Source organism: Orycteropus afer, unplaced genomic scaffold (assembly GCF_000298275.1).
Source record: "Orycteropus afer afer isolate SDZICR_OR568_19922 unplaced genomic scaffold, OryAfe1.0 scaffold00264, whole genome shotgun sequence".
Classification (NCBI taxonomy): domain Eukaryota; kingdom Metazoa; phylum Chordata; class Mammalia; order Tubulidentata; family Orycteropodidae; genus Orycteropus; species Orycteropus afer.
The window spans coordinates 1,042,840-1,054,570 of NW_006921851.1; the positions used below are offsets into that span (position 1 = coordinate 1,042,840).

General features: G+C 50.4%; 1 protein-coding gene across 1 annotated transcript; it reads right to left on the reverse strand.

Moving 5' to 3' along the window:
- Positions 1–2,837: 2,837 nt before the first annotated feature.
- CRYGN (crystallin gamma N) lies at positions 2,838–10,256 on the reverse strand. The gene is made up of 4 exons (XM_007950133.1): positions 10,236–10,256; positions 8,391–8,639; positions 6,373–6,518; positions 2,838–2,973 (listed from the first exon to the last, which is right to left on the reverse strand). The coding sequence occupies exons 1-4, from the start codon at positions 10,254–10,256 to the stop codon at positions 2,838–2,840; spliced, it is 552 nt and encodes a 183-aa protein (XP_007948324.1).
- Positions 10,257–11,731: the final 1,475 nt, after the last annotated feature.

Genomic DNA, 11,731 nt, shown 5'->3' on the forward strand with positions numbered 1-11,731 from the left:
GGGAATTCTGGGGCAAGTCTGGATCTTACCTCCAGCTTTCTAAATGACCCTACCCAAGGACTGTACCTCTGTTCACTGGCAACTTCTTCATTGGCATTGTGCAGGATTCTGTAGGAAATCAGGTAAGGAAAGTAAGAAGACAGTCATGTGCAGACAGGATTTGGCAGGTAAAGGAAGGGCAGGGTCACTGTATGGGAAGGTGGGGCCCAAGCGCACTCCTCCCTGACATAGAGAGGGTCTTGGACACTCAAACCACTGCCCCACAGCCCTTATTACACCAGCAATAGGAGCTGAACTTAAACTTCTCATGCAACAGATTTTTTTTTTTTTTTAATTGAAAATCTGTTGTGGTTTCATGAGAACAAAGAAATGTAGGAGCAGTTCCTTCCCTGAAGGGATTCTGCTGGTGTGTGCCAAGACCAGGAGACAGGAAACTTTTAGCAAGCCAAGAATGAGGTGAGACAAAGTGGCAGGGACACCTGGATTCACTTGGGGTGGAGGAGGTGCCCCAGAAGCAGAATGTGGGCAGACCCTCCTTGGGGCTAGCCCTTCTACTGGCCCCTTGTTGCTGGGGGAAGAGATGTCCTGTGGTGGACTGGTCAACACAGGCAGGCCAGAAAGGGATATGGGCAGGGACATGACGGTGTCAGTCCCTGTTTTCCAGACCACAGAGCAGGGATAGAAGTATGTGAAGCTTCTGCAGGCTCTTGCTCCTCTGGGAAGGCGCCTGCTTGCCGCCATCGGCAAACTGACCTCCTGGACTGACTTCACAGAAACGTCCAGCCTGCCCACAAGCACTCAGTGGGAATCTTGTTTTTCTTTTTTCAGCAGATTTGCTGACAGATTACAGAGCAGGGGGTAGGGGTGAGGGGGAGGTCACCAAGGAGCACAAAGCCTATTGGTGAAGCATAAATCACTCTTAATGAGGCCCTGCTGCTCCTCAGAGCTGGGGGAGGGAGGAACTCTTTAAGAGAAGGCTGGGCCTGACTGCTTGGTGGTTTCCCTTTGGTTCTCAAAGTCACTCTATGAGGGAAAACTGATGTCATCCACTGCACAGAGGAGGAAGCTGAGGCTCAGTGGAGTGCCTGGCCAACGTCACATGGCATCAGGACCCAGGACAGCCTGGAGTAGAGCCCAGCCCAGGCAGCTCTTCCTTGCATCTCAACTATTGCATAATGAAGAGCCAAGAGTGAGCCACGGTGTAACTGTTTTGACTTTTACAGCTTCGTGAAGTTGGTCGAGTACTTTCCTCAGTGGCTAGTGGGGAAGGAGGTGCTGCCTCTATGTACTACAAAAAGCAATGAGAGAAGTGTGCAGTGGGAGTGGGCTAAGAGGCTAGGTGGGCAGCTGTGGTGTGTGGGGGCAGGGATATCTGGATAACAGTGTGGAGTGTGGGGGTTTAGAAGCTAGAAAATGAGCTTCACCCTGTTGTCAGGACTCTTGTAGGTGATGGGACACATTCATGCTGAGTCCAGATGGACTCTGTGTCTGTGGACAGTGGGAGGCTGACACCTTTGGGGATCTTTCTCCATGAACTTCCCAGAGTCAGCTGAGGTCCCTCAGAATGGACACATTGCCTAGCATTTGCTGTCTGCACTGTGGTGCTTGTCCATCTGGAGGCTCTGACTCCAATTCGGGTAGGCCCCTAGTTGCTGGATTCCCACTCACCCATCAGGATCCACTGTGTGTTCCCAGGACCAGCACCATGATGCTCTGCAGATGGGAGCCACAGGACCAGGGCCTGACTCTACCCTACACCCCTCCCCCAAGGCTCAATTTCCTATCTGTGAGGTGAGTGGTTGCAGTGGCTGCTCTGACTCCCTTTTCAGCCTTGAGAGTTCCTTCCAGATCCCCTTCCTCTGGAGGATTTCTCTTCCCACAGTTTCTTGCTGTGTTGCTAAGTCGAGGTGGCAGGTGAGGCCCAGCAGTCCTGGCTTCCCTCCTGGCTCTCCTCCCCTTCTTTCCCCGTTTCCATTCCTGGGGAACCTGCCACACCACCACATTCCCCTCCCTGCTGTTCCCCAAGTCCCCCCTCTCCCAGATTTTCATCTCTTTCCTTGTGGGGTGCCTCTGGAGCCCAAATTCTTCAGGGCATGGATGGGTGGGCTAGGGTCTATCCATCCTTTCAGAGGGGTCTTCCCTGTAAGCCCAGGGGCCACCATAAGCCAAGGGGATAAAACCCAGAGCCTGAAACAAAAAGAGCCACCAGCCAGGCTTCTGCCAGGAACAGGTCACATGCCTACTGCTGTGTTGCTGAGTCAGGGTAGCAGGTGAGGCCCAGAAGTCCTGGTCTCCCTCCTGGCACCCCTCCCCCTCTTCCCCCCTTTCCTAACTGGCCCAGGAGGCAGAGATCCTGGGCCACATCCTAGCTCCGATAGGAGCTCAGGGTCAGGGCTCTGAGCCACACTGGGCATGGGTCTCCCATGTATAAAATGAAAGGGCCAGAGCAGATGGTTCTTTCCAGCCAAGATATTCCAAAACTAAGCATCTCAAAGCGCCTTCCTCCACCTCCCTTAGTCCCTCTCTCTTTGGGGAGGAATGTGGGTGAATGTGGGGAATGTGAGTGTCTGGTTGGGTAAAGAAAGGATGTGCCTCTCTCGGTACAGGAGGGAGTCTTATATCTTCATGCTTGGCACAGGACCTGGGCTGTCCCACCCCATTGCCTTGTGGGGAAGCGGTCAAGAGGGACAAGAGAAAGCACCCAAGAACTTATTAGACTTTGGCTTTTATGATTTTATTCCCTACCATCCCTGGTGTGGCCAGAAGGGCCTGCCTGTCCCCCTGGGCCTCTCCTGGTCCGAGGAACAGCCTGGCCAGAGGCCAGCGGGCAGGCCTCGCTAAAAAAAGTTGACAATTCTGCGGAGGGACTGGATGCGAGTGTTGTGGGCCTCCCAGTCAGAGCAGCTGCGGAAATCGCCCCTTTCCACCACGTACATACGGCCATGGTAGTTGGGCTCCTCATACAGGACCCACCTGAAACAGAAGAGAAGGCTGGGTAGGCGAGGGAGAGGGCAAGGTACCCACCTGGAACATTGAGTAGAGTGTGTCCTGAGCTGAGGAGAGTCTTTGAACCGTGGTAGCCCTACCCTACCCAGCATCCTCTGCTACCCCCAAGGCAATCTAATTCCATCTAGGGCCACAGCTGGTGCCTGGTCCTGTCCTGGCTGGCTTCCTTCCCTACAGTCCACTTAGGCTGCAGCACTGCACACCTCGTGGTACTCAGAAACCAAGACATTCTAAACTGACCAGTCCAGAGTGTTCATCACAAGGGCCAAGAGTGATTCTGGGTGCACTTCTACCCTCATCTTTCCACTAGTCCACTGTTTCCTGGGTAAGCTGCTAACATCCAGAGAGCAGAAGCCAGTGGACATGTCTTTACTGAGCACCTTGGCACCCTGTGCTAGGGGTGGGGGTGGGCCACAAAGCTGAAGGGCTTCAGGTGAAGGGCAGTGGGCCCAGGTAATCAGGGATAGTTTCCTTCTGGAGGAAGTGGGGTGGGCAGGATAAGTGGAGAGCCCAGAGAGCATCTCTGCCTGGAGAAAGGGTGTGTGTTTCAAGGAAGAGATCTCCTAACTCTGCCTGTCCCTAGATGTGGTGCTGTATGGAATGGGCATGGAAGGGCTTGAAAAGCTCCATTTTGAACCACTCCCACTATGGGACAAGGTCTGGAGGCTGTCCCAAGGGGAGGCTAAAGTTGTGTGTGTGGGGGTAGGGGGTGGGGGGATGTAGCTGGTAAGTAGGCTTAGTCCACTGCATAAGTACTCAGAGCTAACCTGGTCTCCCCATCTTAGAATCTTTACTCCCTCTTGTTCATTTTCAAAAGATCTGGGAACCAGTGTTCTCTTCATGGAGGGGACTGGTGGCCCAGTAGCATTCAGGGCTAGAACAGCCTCTGATAAGAGCTGTACACTGGTCTGACTTTGGGGCCCTCTGGCCAGGTCACAGGGTTATACTTTGGTCCACAAACCTCAAGGCACTTTCTTTCCGCATGATACACCAACTTGGAATTTTTGAGCCCCTCTGGCCCACTGCCCTTGTTTCGGATGAGCTCCAGTGAAGGGAAGTGACCACCAAGGCTGTGCAGTCACTGAGTCAGTGAGCTGGCGCTTCTCCCTGCCACCCAAGGGTTGTCTCCCCAGTAATACAACCTCACATCTGCTGGTACAGTCAGCTGAGGGTTGGACAGAGAATGCAGAGATTGGGGAGGGAGATGTGAACCAGCAGGAGTCCTGCTAGGGACTCAGATCAGCCTGGGGCAGCCAACCCTCATCTAGCCCATCACACCCCTCAGGGAATCCCCCCTACCAGACCCCAGGAAAGGCCTTGTTTGAGCATCAACTGCAGGCAGCTTCTCTTTGCCAAGGGCTCCCATTTCTTTTGAACAGTTAAAGTCACAGGAAGCAAAGTATGTGCACTCCCCAATTATAACCTCATGCGGAGCCCTGGGTCCTAAAGTGGAGTGTACATTGTGTGCAACCACCAACAAATTTCCTCAAGCCTCTGCTTCCTCATAGGTAAGATGGAGAAGGAAATTATATATGCCCCCAAATGCTAGTTCCTAGCACCCTTTCCCAACTTCTTTCTAGACAAGTCCCAGGAGTCTCTGGGAGTGGGCCTGGGGGGTTCCTTCTTGGGTCTCAGGACTCCTTACATGGAACTCCCAGCTGTCATGAATTTAAGACAAATAGGGAATTTCACAAAGGAAGAGAAAGAGATAAAAGAAAGCCAGAGGTGAGCAAAGAACCCTGGAGAGCATCAGAAAGATGGGGAAAGAGCAGGAAGGGGCATAGACCATGGAGCAAGGCTGCCTGAGAAAGGTGGGCTGTTTCAATTCTGTTCAGTCATTGTCTTCCTTTAGTCTGTCCTTATGACTCCTCATTTGCAGCCCTGATCATGTGCTACAGGAATACAGAGACTGGGCTCTGGGAGAGGCAACCAGGAGAGGCAGACACCCAAAAAGGCAGCTCTCTTGCAGTATTGATGGAGGTAGGGCCTGGAGAGACACTGCTCTTGGATTGGACAATTTGGAAATCAAAAGCCTGGCTGCAATACTACTGTGTCACTGACTAGCACAAATATTCTCTAACTTTTCTGCCTCTCAGCTACCTCCTCTGCAAAGTGGAGATGATAAAGAAGGTGCTGGCCTGCAAAACACAGCACTTACTGCACTGGTCCTATTGGATGCCACATAGTGGAGAGGGTAGATATCCCCTGGAGCCCAGGCAGAGTCTTCCCAGGCCCCATTCATCCACAGAAGTGAGATCTGCTCTCTGGTAGCATAGTGCCTAAGGCACTTGACTGCTAACCAGAAGCCTGGTGGTTCAAACCCACCAGCCACTCCTCGGAAGGAAGGTTGGGCAATCCTACTTCCGTAGTGATACTGCCTCAGAAACCCAAGGAGGGGTCACTATGAGTCGGGGCCAACTTGATGGCAAACAACAACAACAAACTCTCCCCACAAAACTCCAGCACAGTGGGTTTTACCTACTCTGAGGGAGAAGCATCCAGTTCAGGGGTTAGCTCTACTGACTAAAAGGGCCAGTTTCACCTTTGTTATGGGTTGAATTGTGTCCCCCCAAAACATATGTTGGAATCCTAACCCACATATGGGACATCATCCCATGTGTGATTTAGGATTCTAGTCTCCTTTGTTACATTAATGAGGAAATAATTAGTGTAGGGTGTGTCCTAAATCAATCTCCTTTGAAATACAAGAACAGACTAAGCAAGTAACCAAGCACAACAGAGGGGAAGATACAAGCCACATGATCACCAAAGAACCTAGGAATATAAGCTGAAAAGAGATTTTAAAAAATCTTCCCCTTGAACTAACACAGAAAGCCTTCCCCTAGAGTTGGAGCTCTGAATTCCGACTTTTAGCCTCTAAACTGTGAGAAAATAAGTTTCTGTTTGTTAAAACTACCCACTTGTGGTATTTCTGTTATAGAAGCACTGGGTAACCAAGGCAAGCTTCCTCAGAACAAGTGTGTTCATTGGGAGCCTTATGCCTTGAGGCCCCTGGGGAATCTCTTGGTAAGTGGGCTTCCCTGGAGTCTAGAGAATCAAAGCATCATCTCCAGCATCAATCCAATCTTAGAGAACTGTTACAATTTGCCAAGTACTCTCTACCACAGTTCTGCTAATGACCCCTCGGAAGGAAAGGCCCCTCAAAGCCCTGTTGCACCCAGTGTCTCCTTCCCTTGGCTTTCCTAGGTCATGGAGGAAGCTGCTCCTGCTAGACTAGGGCAGGGAGCCTGGGGGTGGGTTATCTGAGGGTAGAAAAGGGCCTCTGAGGTGGGGGCATGCTGCCCACTTGTGGGAGTCTGATTCCTGTCCCAGGAAGAGGGCATGGCCCCATGTGGTATTACTCACGCTCCATCCCCATACACTTTGAGGGCGCTGATGCAGTTCTTGGCCCAGCCCTGATTCTGGAGGAAGGGGCTGTCCTCTGTGAACTCCAGACACTGGCCCGTAAAGTTGCAGCCCTCAAAGATTTCTAGGCGGAAGTGCTCCCCATGCTCCATTATCCGAGGAGGAGAGGAAAGAAAGAAGGAAAGTGATCCTGAGTTCACCCCCTTGTGCAAAGAAGACTCTTACATGAAGGAACTGAGAATTACCCAAGGCACTGAGCTCAAAGTTCAGGGCTACTCTAGGCTAGGCTGGCCTAGGGCTGAGCTCATTGTGGGTCAGGTGAATGCTGCCCCCCACCCGAACTTCTGCTTTTTCTTCCAAAGAAGATTTGGTTTGGTGAGTGGCTTCTATTACTTTCAAAATTTCAACCCACCTGAACTAGTCCAATCTGCTTTTTTTTATACACAAAGAGTCCAAGGATTAAAGAGGGCTAGTGCCCTGCCAAAGGTTGCCCATGGGCCAGCAGCAAAGCACCAGCCCCTCAAGGGACAACCCCTCATGCCCTAGCCACACCAATATGGTCTTCCACCCTTTGCCCCTCTCTGGACTACACACCATGGATAATATTTAAAAATTGTAATAGAACTCTTGATTAAAACATGAAGCCAAAACCCTCAAATAAATAGCAGTCTCTCTTGCTGAAATCCTGCTGGACCCTACACTTGGGTGAGTACTTGTGTCTCCCTACAAGATTCTCTGTGCTATGTCTCCCGAAGGCAACAGAGGACTTCAGGGCAAGCCCTGGATGCCCCTGGCAAAGCTGGCCCCAGGAGAGCTCTTAGAAAAACACTATTCACTACATATATTTATGTAGTGAATATATTTTTCAGATAAATAGCATATATTATGGAGGACCTAGGGGCAACAACTTTAATTTCTTTTTCCAAATGGCAATTGCCCGGTAGAAATATGAAGAAATTGTTCTTACAATTTGACATGCCAGAGCCCAGCTGGTTTTGCCACCAATGTAGACCACACAGATCCCTTCCAGGGGTCCCACAGATGTTCACCAGAACTGCCTGGCCATGAGTGCAGGAGGCAGTCTCCTGCACGCATGTGATGAGCACTGTTCACCCCTGGTCTCAAGATCCAATCACTTCCCACCCCAAATGCCAGGAACTCCCAGCATGTTAGTACTTGTGGTTTGTGAGGATTCAAGGAGCCCATTGCTCACAAGCCCATGGGACATCCAAGCATGAATAGTCTTCAGCCTTGGAGGAGCATTCTGCATTTGCTCTACACACACACACACACACACACACACAGAGGAGGCCAAACCTGCAAAGGCAGTCCCAGTGTGGCTCCTCTAGGCCCCACTCCCAGAGTTTTTCCTCACTGGCTTTCCCTATTTGAACTTCTCCTGTTAGTTACTCCAAGGTGAGAGCACAGAGGACCCTTGAAGAATGCTATAAAATTACCTGCAAGAGGTGATGCACCAGGCCAAAATCAGCCTCACTTTAGCATTTGCTTTCCTTTTTTTTTTCCCCTCATCTGGTTGCAAATTCAAATTTTATATCAAGATATTTTGTATGGCATTTTAAATTGGAAATGTAGCAAAATTTTTGAATCAGAAATTTAAAGTGATTTCCTGATGCATGCATGAGAACTGGATTGTAAATTGGCTAATCAGGTGAGTTTGGGTCACTTGGCAAGACCCTGAGGGATGGACACAGGAAAGACACCTCTTGATGGGGTGACATGCTCTGGAATGGTGTGTCCAGGGCCTGGGAAGATGGGTCACATAAAGGCTGAGTGTGAAAGTCTTAGAAACATCTCATAAGCATGTCCAATGTGATCCCCGGCATTTTGGCCCCATACCATCTCCAACCCAGGATGTGGCTGGGTCTGAGCAGAGCTGTGGAGAGGGCCATGTTCTCCTAGTTGTCTCCATTTCTGACCAAGTCTGACAACCCCCCCCCACACACACACACCCAGCCACCCCGTCATTCCTGTAGGAATTTCCTGAAAGGCCCACTCACCATTCCTACAGGACGACAGGAGCCCATGTGGTCATTGTGGCCATTCCAACGGAAGAAGTCAGGGTAATCACCATGCTCCAGGATGAACTGCTGGCCCCGGAAGTCAGGGTGCTCAAAGCAAACCCAAGCCCCACTCTCTACTCGAATGGAATTCACCCGATTCATAAAGCCTCGGTCCTGGAGGTTGTCGCAGTCGCCAAAAACCTCCAGTTTCCACCCTGTGAAGTGCTTGCCCTCATAGAGGGTGATCTGGAAGGCCAGGTTAGAGGGTGCTGGGTAAGGGGCTTTCTCTTCTTTCATTTCAGCTGGAACCTCCAGCTCCAAGGGCACTAACACCCAGGCTAGCTGTCATACAGTAGGGCTCAACTGAGATTTGTTGATGGGGTGAAATGAAATGAAGGGATTTTTCTCTCTTCTTTCTATGGTGGGTTAGGTTGTTAGACATAACACCTAGGCCCTTCCCAGCCCCAGGAGCCCTCAATTGTGCAGCAAAATGTCAGTCAATATTTAACTATAAAGATTTGTCCTTTATCTAGGAGTCATTTGAAATAGATTCTTTTCAAATTTCCACTGCATTTTAATTTTTTTTAATTGTTAAAATATAACATCTATAATGATGTTAAAGGAAATGTTTCAAAAGAAAACACTTTACCCACAACCCCATCATAATAACCTCACATTTATTTTCCAGAAAAGCAAGTTCCTAGGTTTGGGCCTCCTGAATTGACTCCATTCCAGGGCCTGACACAGGATTTGCGTTCTCAAAAGGGACTTTAGTGGGATCTTATTCCTTTGGGTGCCAGGGATGTGTCAAATTTGGAACTTGGTTCTGCCATAGTGCCCCAGAGCTATGTAGCACTGACAGGTTCTCCTTGTCACCAAACAAAACAACGTGAAACAATAATAGCCTCCATGCAAATAATGTTACCTGGAAGCCTGGAACCCACAATGGTCATTTGTGATGTCACCAATATTTCCAATTCTCCTCCCAGGAGGAGGCAGCAGAACTGCATTTCCAGTCTCTTTGGAGCCAAGTGTGGCCCTGTACCTTGGCCACAGAAATGTGAGTGGCAGTGGAAGCCTTAAAAGCCAGTACATGATTTTCTCTGCCATGCAGCTCTGCAGACCTGGGTGCAGGGTGAACATGGCAGGGACACAGCACAAGACCCACTGGGGATGCACCTTGTGAGCACAGCATGTTTTAATTGTTGAGGCCCCTGGGATAGCAAGTTGTTTGTTACTGAAGCAAGACCCAGCTGGTCCAGACTGACACAGTCCCTTGAAAGTGGCTTCTCAGGAGAGCTAGGTAGGGAAGAGTACAGACAAACCCTTAGCACAGGGTCTCAGAGAGCAGGGAAATTTGGGCACCAAAATTAGAGGGTACTCCATTCTCAACATTTTCAGTGAGCCAACTCACATTTAGAACAGTCTCAGACAAGAAGCCAGAGTGGGGCCTTGAGGTCTAAGTGCCAGTCAAGGTTTTCCCATCCTACAAAAGCCTTAGTGTTGGACCACCATCCTTCCTCCTAGCTGGAGCTTGGCCCCGGTTAGGAAAGGGAGGGAGCTAGGAAAGGGAAGTGGGGGCGTGCACAGACACACACACACACACACACACACCCCGAGTGACCTTTCCTAACACTGGGTCAACAGCCAGGGGGCCCCCATTTCATCAGGAAATTGTGCTAACTTTGCATATGACAAAGCCTTAGACTAGCGAGCACAGCAGGTGACTTTTTGTATCCTCTTCAGGTCTCCGTGTAAAAGTGGTGATGGGGGCTATGGGGAGCCGCGCGGTCTCCGGTCCCTTTTACTTAGGTCCCGAAGCCCCCGCCAAGGCGCACTCACCTTCCCGGAGCGCTGAGCCATGGTGTGCGCACCCGCGCGGGTCAGCTCCCATATATATGAGCCTGGCCCTGCTGACGCTGCCTTTGCGTCGCCGGGACAAAAGATCTGCCAGCAAGGCTCAGCCACGTTAGCGCGGTTGGGCATGCTAAACTCCGGGGCGCCTCTCCGTGTGTTCCCTTGCGACGCCCGCTGGGCGGTACCTGGAAGAGTGAACCCAAAAAACAATGCTCAAAAGGCAAGAAGGGGCAGCAAATGACGAATGGATACCAAAGGAAATGGAGACTCAGGGAGAAAAAGAGTCCTGTTACATTGAGGGGATTGCAATTAATGTTAGAAAACAAATGCGTATAAATTGTTGAATGGAAAACTAATTTGCTCTGTAAACTTTCACTCAAACCACAATTTAAAAAAGAGAAAAAGATGAGTGAGCCTTGGAACCTCCAGCCAGACCTCAAGGCCTCCTATCCTTGACTCTACTTTTCCAGCTCAGCTAATTTCCTGCTGAGTCACATTAGTCTGTTCCAAGACCCTGGGAGAAGATGTCTCTAGTGCCCCTCTCCTCTTCCCAAGTGCTTCCCTTTTCCCTTGTGGCCCATCCTTCCTCTTTCTACACAAAGCCTTCCCTGACCTCCCAGACCCACCCTTTTTCTCACCTGGATATATATATACTCTCACATTGTTATTGGTTTTTTTACTGGATGAAGAGTAATGTTCAGGCTTCTCATGGCATAGAATACAGCCCTGGACCCAAACATGCCTCCTGCCTCTCCAATACCACTGACCTCCTTGCAGGACCTACACATCCCTGAGCCAAGTCTCTCTCCTTTTCCTATGGTGTTTCCCTTGGAAGCTCACAGCCCTTGAAGATCCTACTTGGGGTTCCTTCTGCTCCCCTTCTGGAACTGGCTGGTGCCTGCAGGACTGTTGCACCATAACGCAGATTCTCTGCCTCTCCACAAGTACAGGGACTCCCTGGGGCTACAGGGTTGGTGTACAGACACATACACCCCTGGAGTGGAGAGTTTCTGAGGGCACACATGTGGTTGGCACACAGTATAGCTCTGAGACTCTTTGTGGGAAGAATAGAGTGAGCCTTGAGCCAGGAACATGCATATGAAAGATTGACTACAGTGGTTAGCAGGGTCAGGGTGGAAGGCAGGTTATAGGATCATAGGAGAAAGAACTCTTAAAGAGCTGACTGACCCAAGGAGACTTCCCAGGGACCAGGTCCTAGAGAGTGGGTAAGAGGAAGAGGGGTTTGGGAATAGTTTGGCCTTGTCCTCTACTTAGGAATGTTGTTTGCCATCGAGTCGGTCCCTACTCATAGCAACCCCCCCTTGGGTTTCTGAGGCAGTATCACTACGGAAGTAGGATTGCCCAACCTTCCTTCTGAGGAGTGGCTGGTGGGTTTGAACCGCCAGCCTTCTGGTGAACAGTCAAGTGCCTTAGGCACTATGCTACCAGAGCTCCTATATGTTGACTAGGATTTTAATTTT

Excerpts from the sequence above, each read along its gene's own strand:
- CRYGN (XM_007950133.1), bottom strand. The coding sequence starts at position 10,256 with ATGGCTCAGCGCTCCGGGAAG. Across the intron at positions 8,640-10,235 it reads TGGCTCAGCGCTCCGGGAAG|ATCACCCTCTATGAGGGCAA; the intron begins GTGAGTGCGCCT and ends CTGGCCTTCCAG. Across the intron at positions 6,519-8,390 it reads CCTGTCGTCCTGTAGGAATG|CATGGGGAGCACTTCCGCCT; the intron begins GTGAGTGGGCCT and ends CGGATAATGGAG.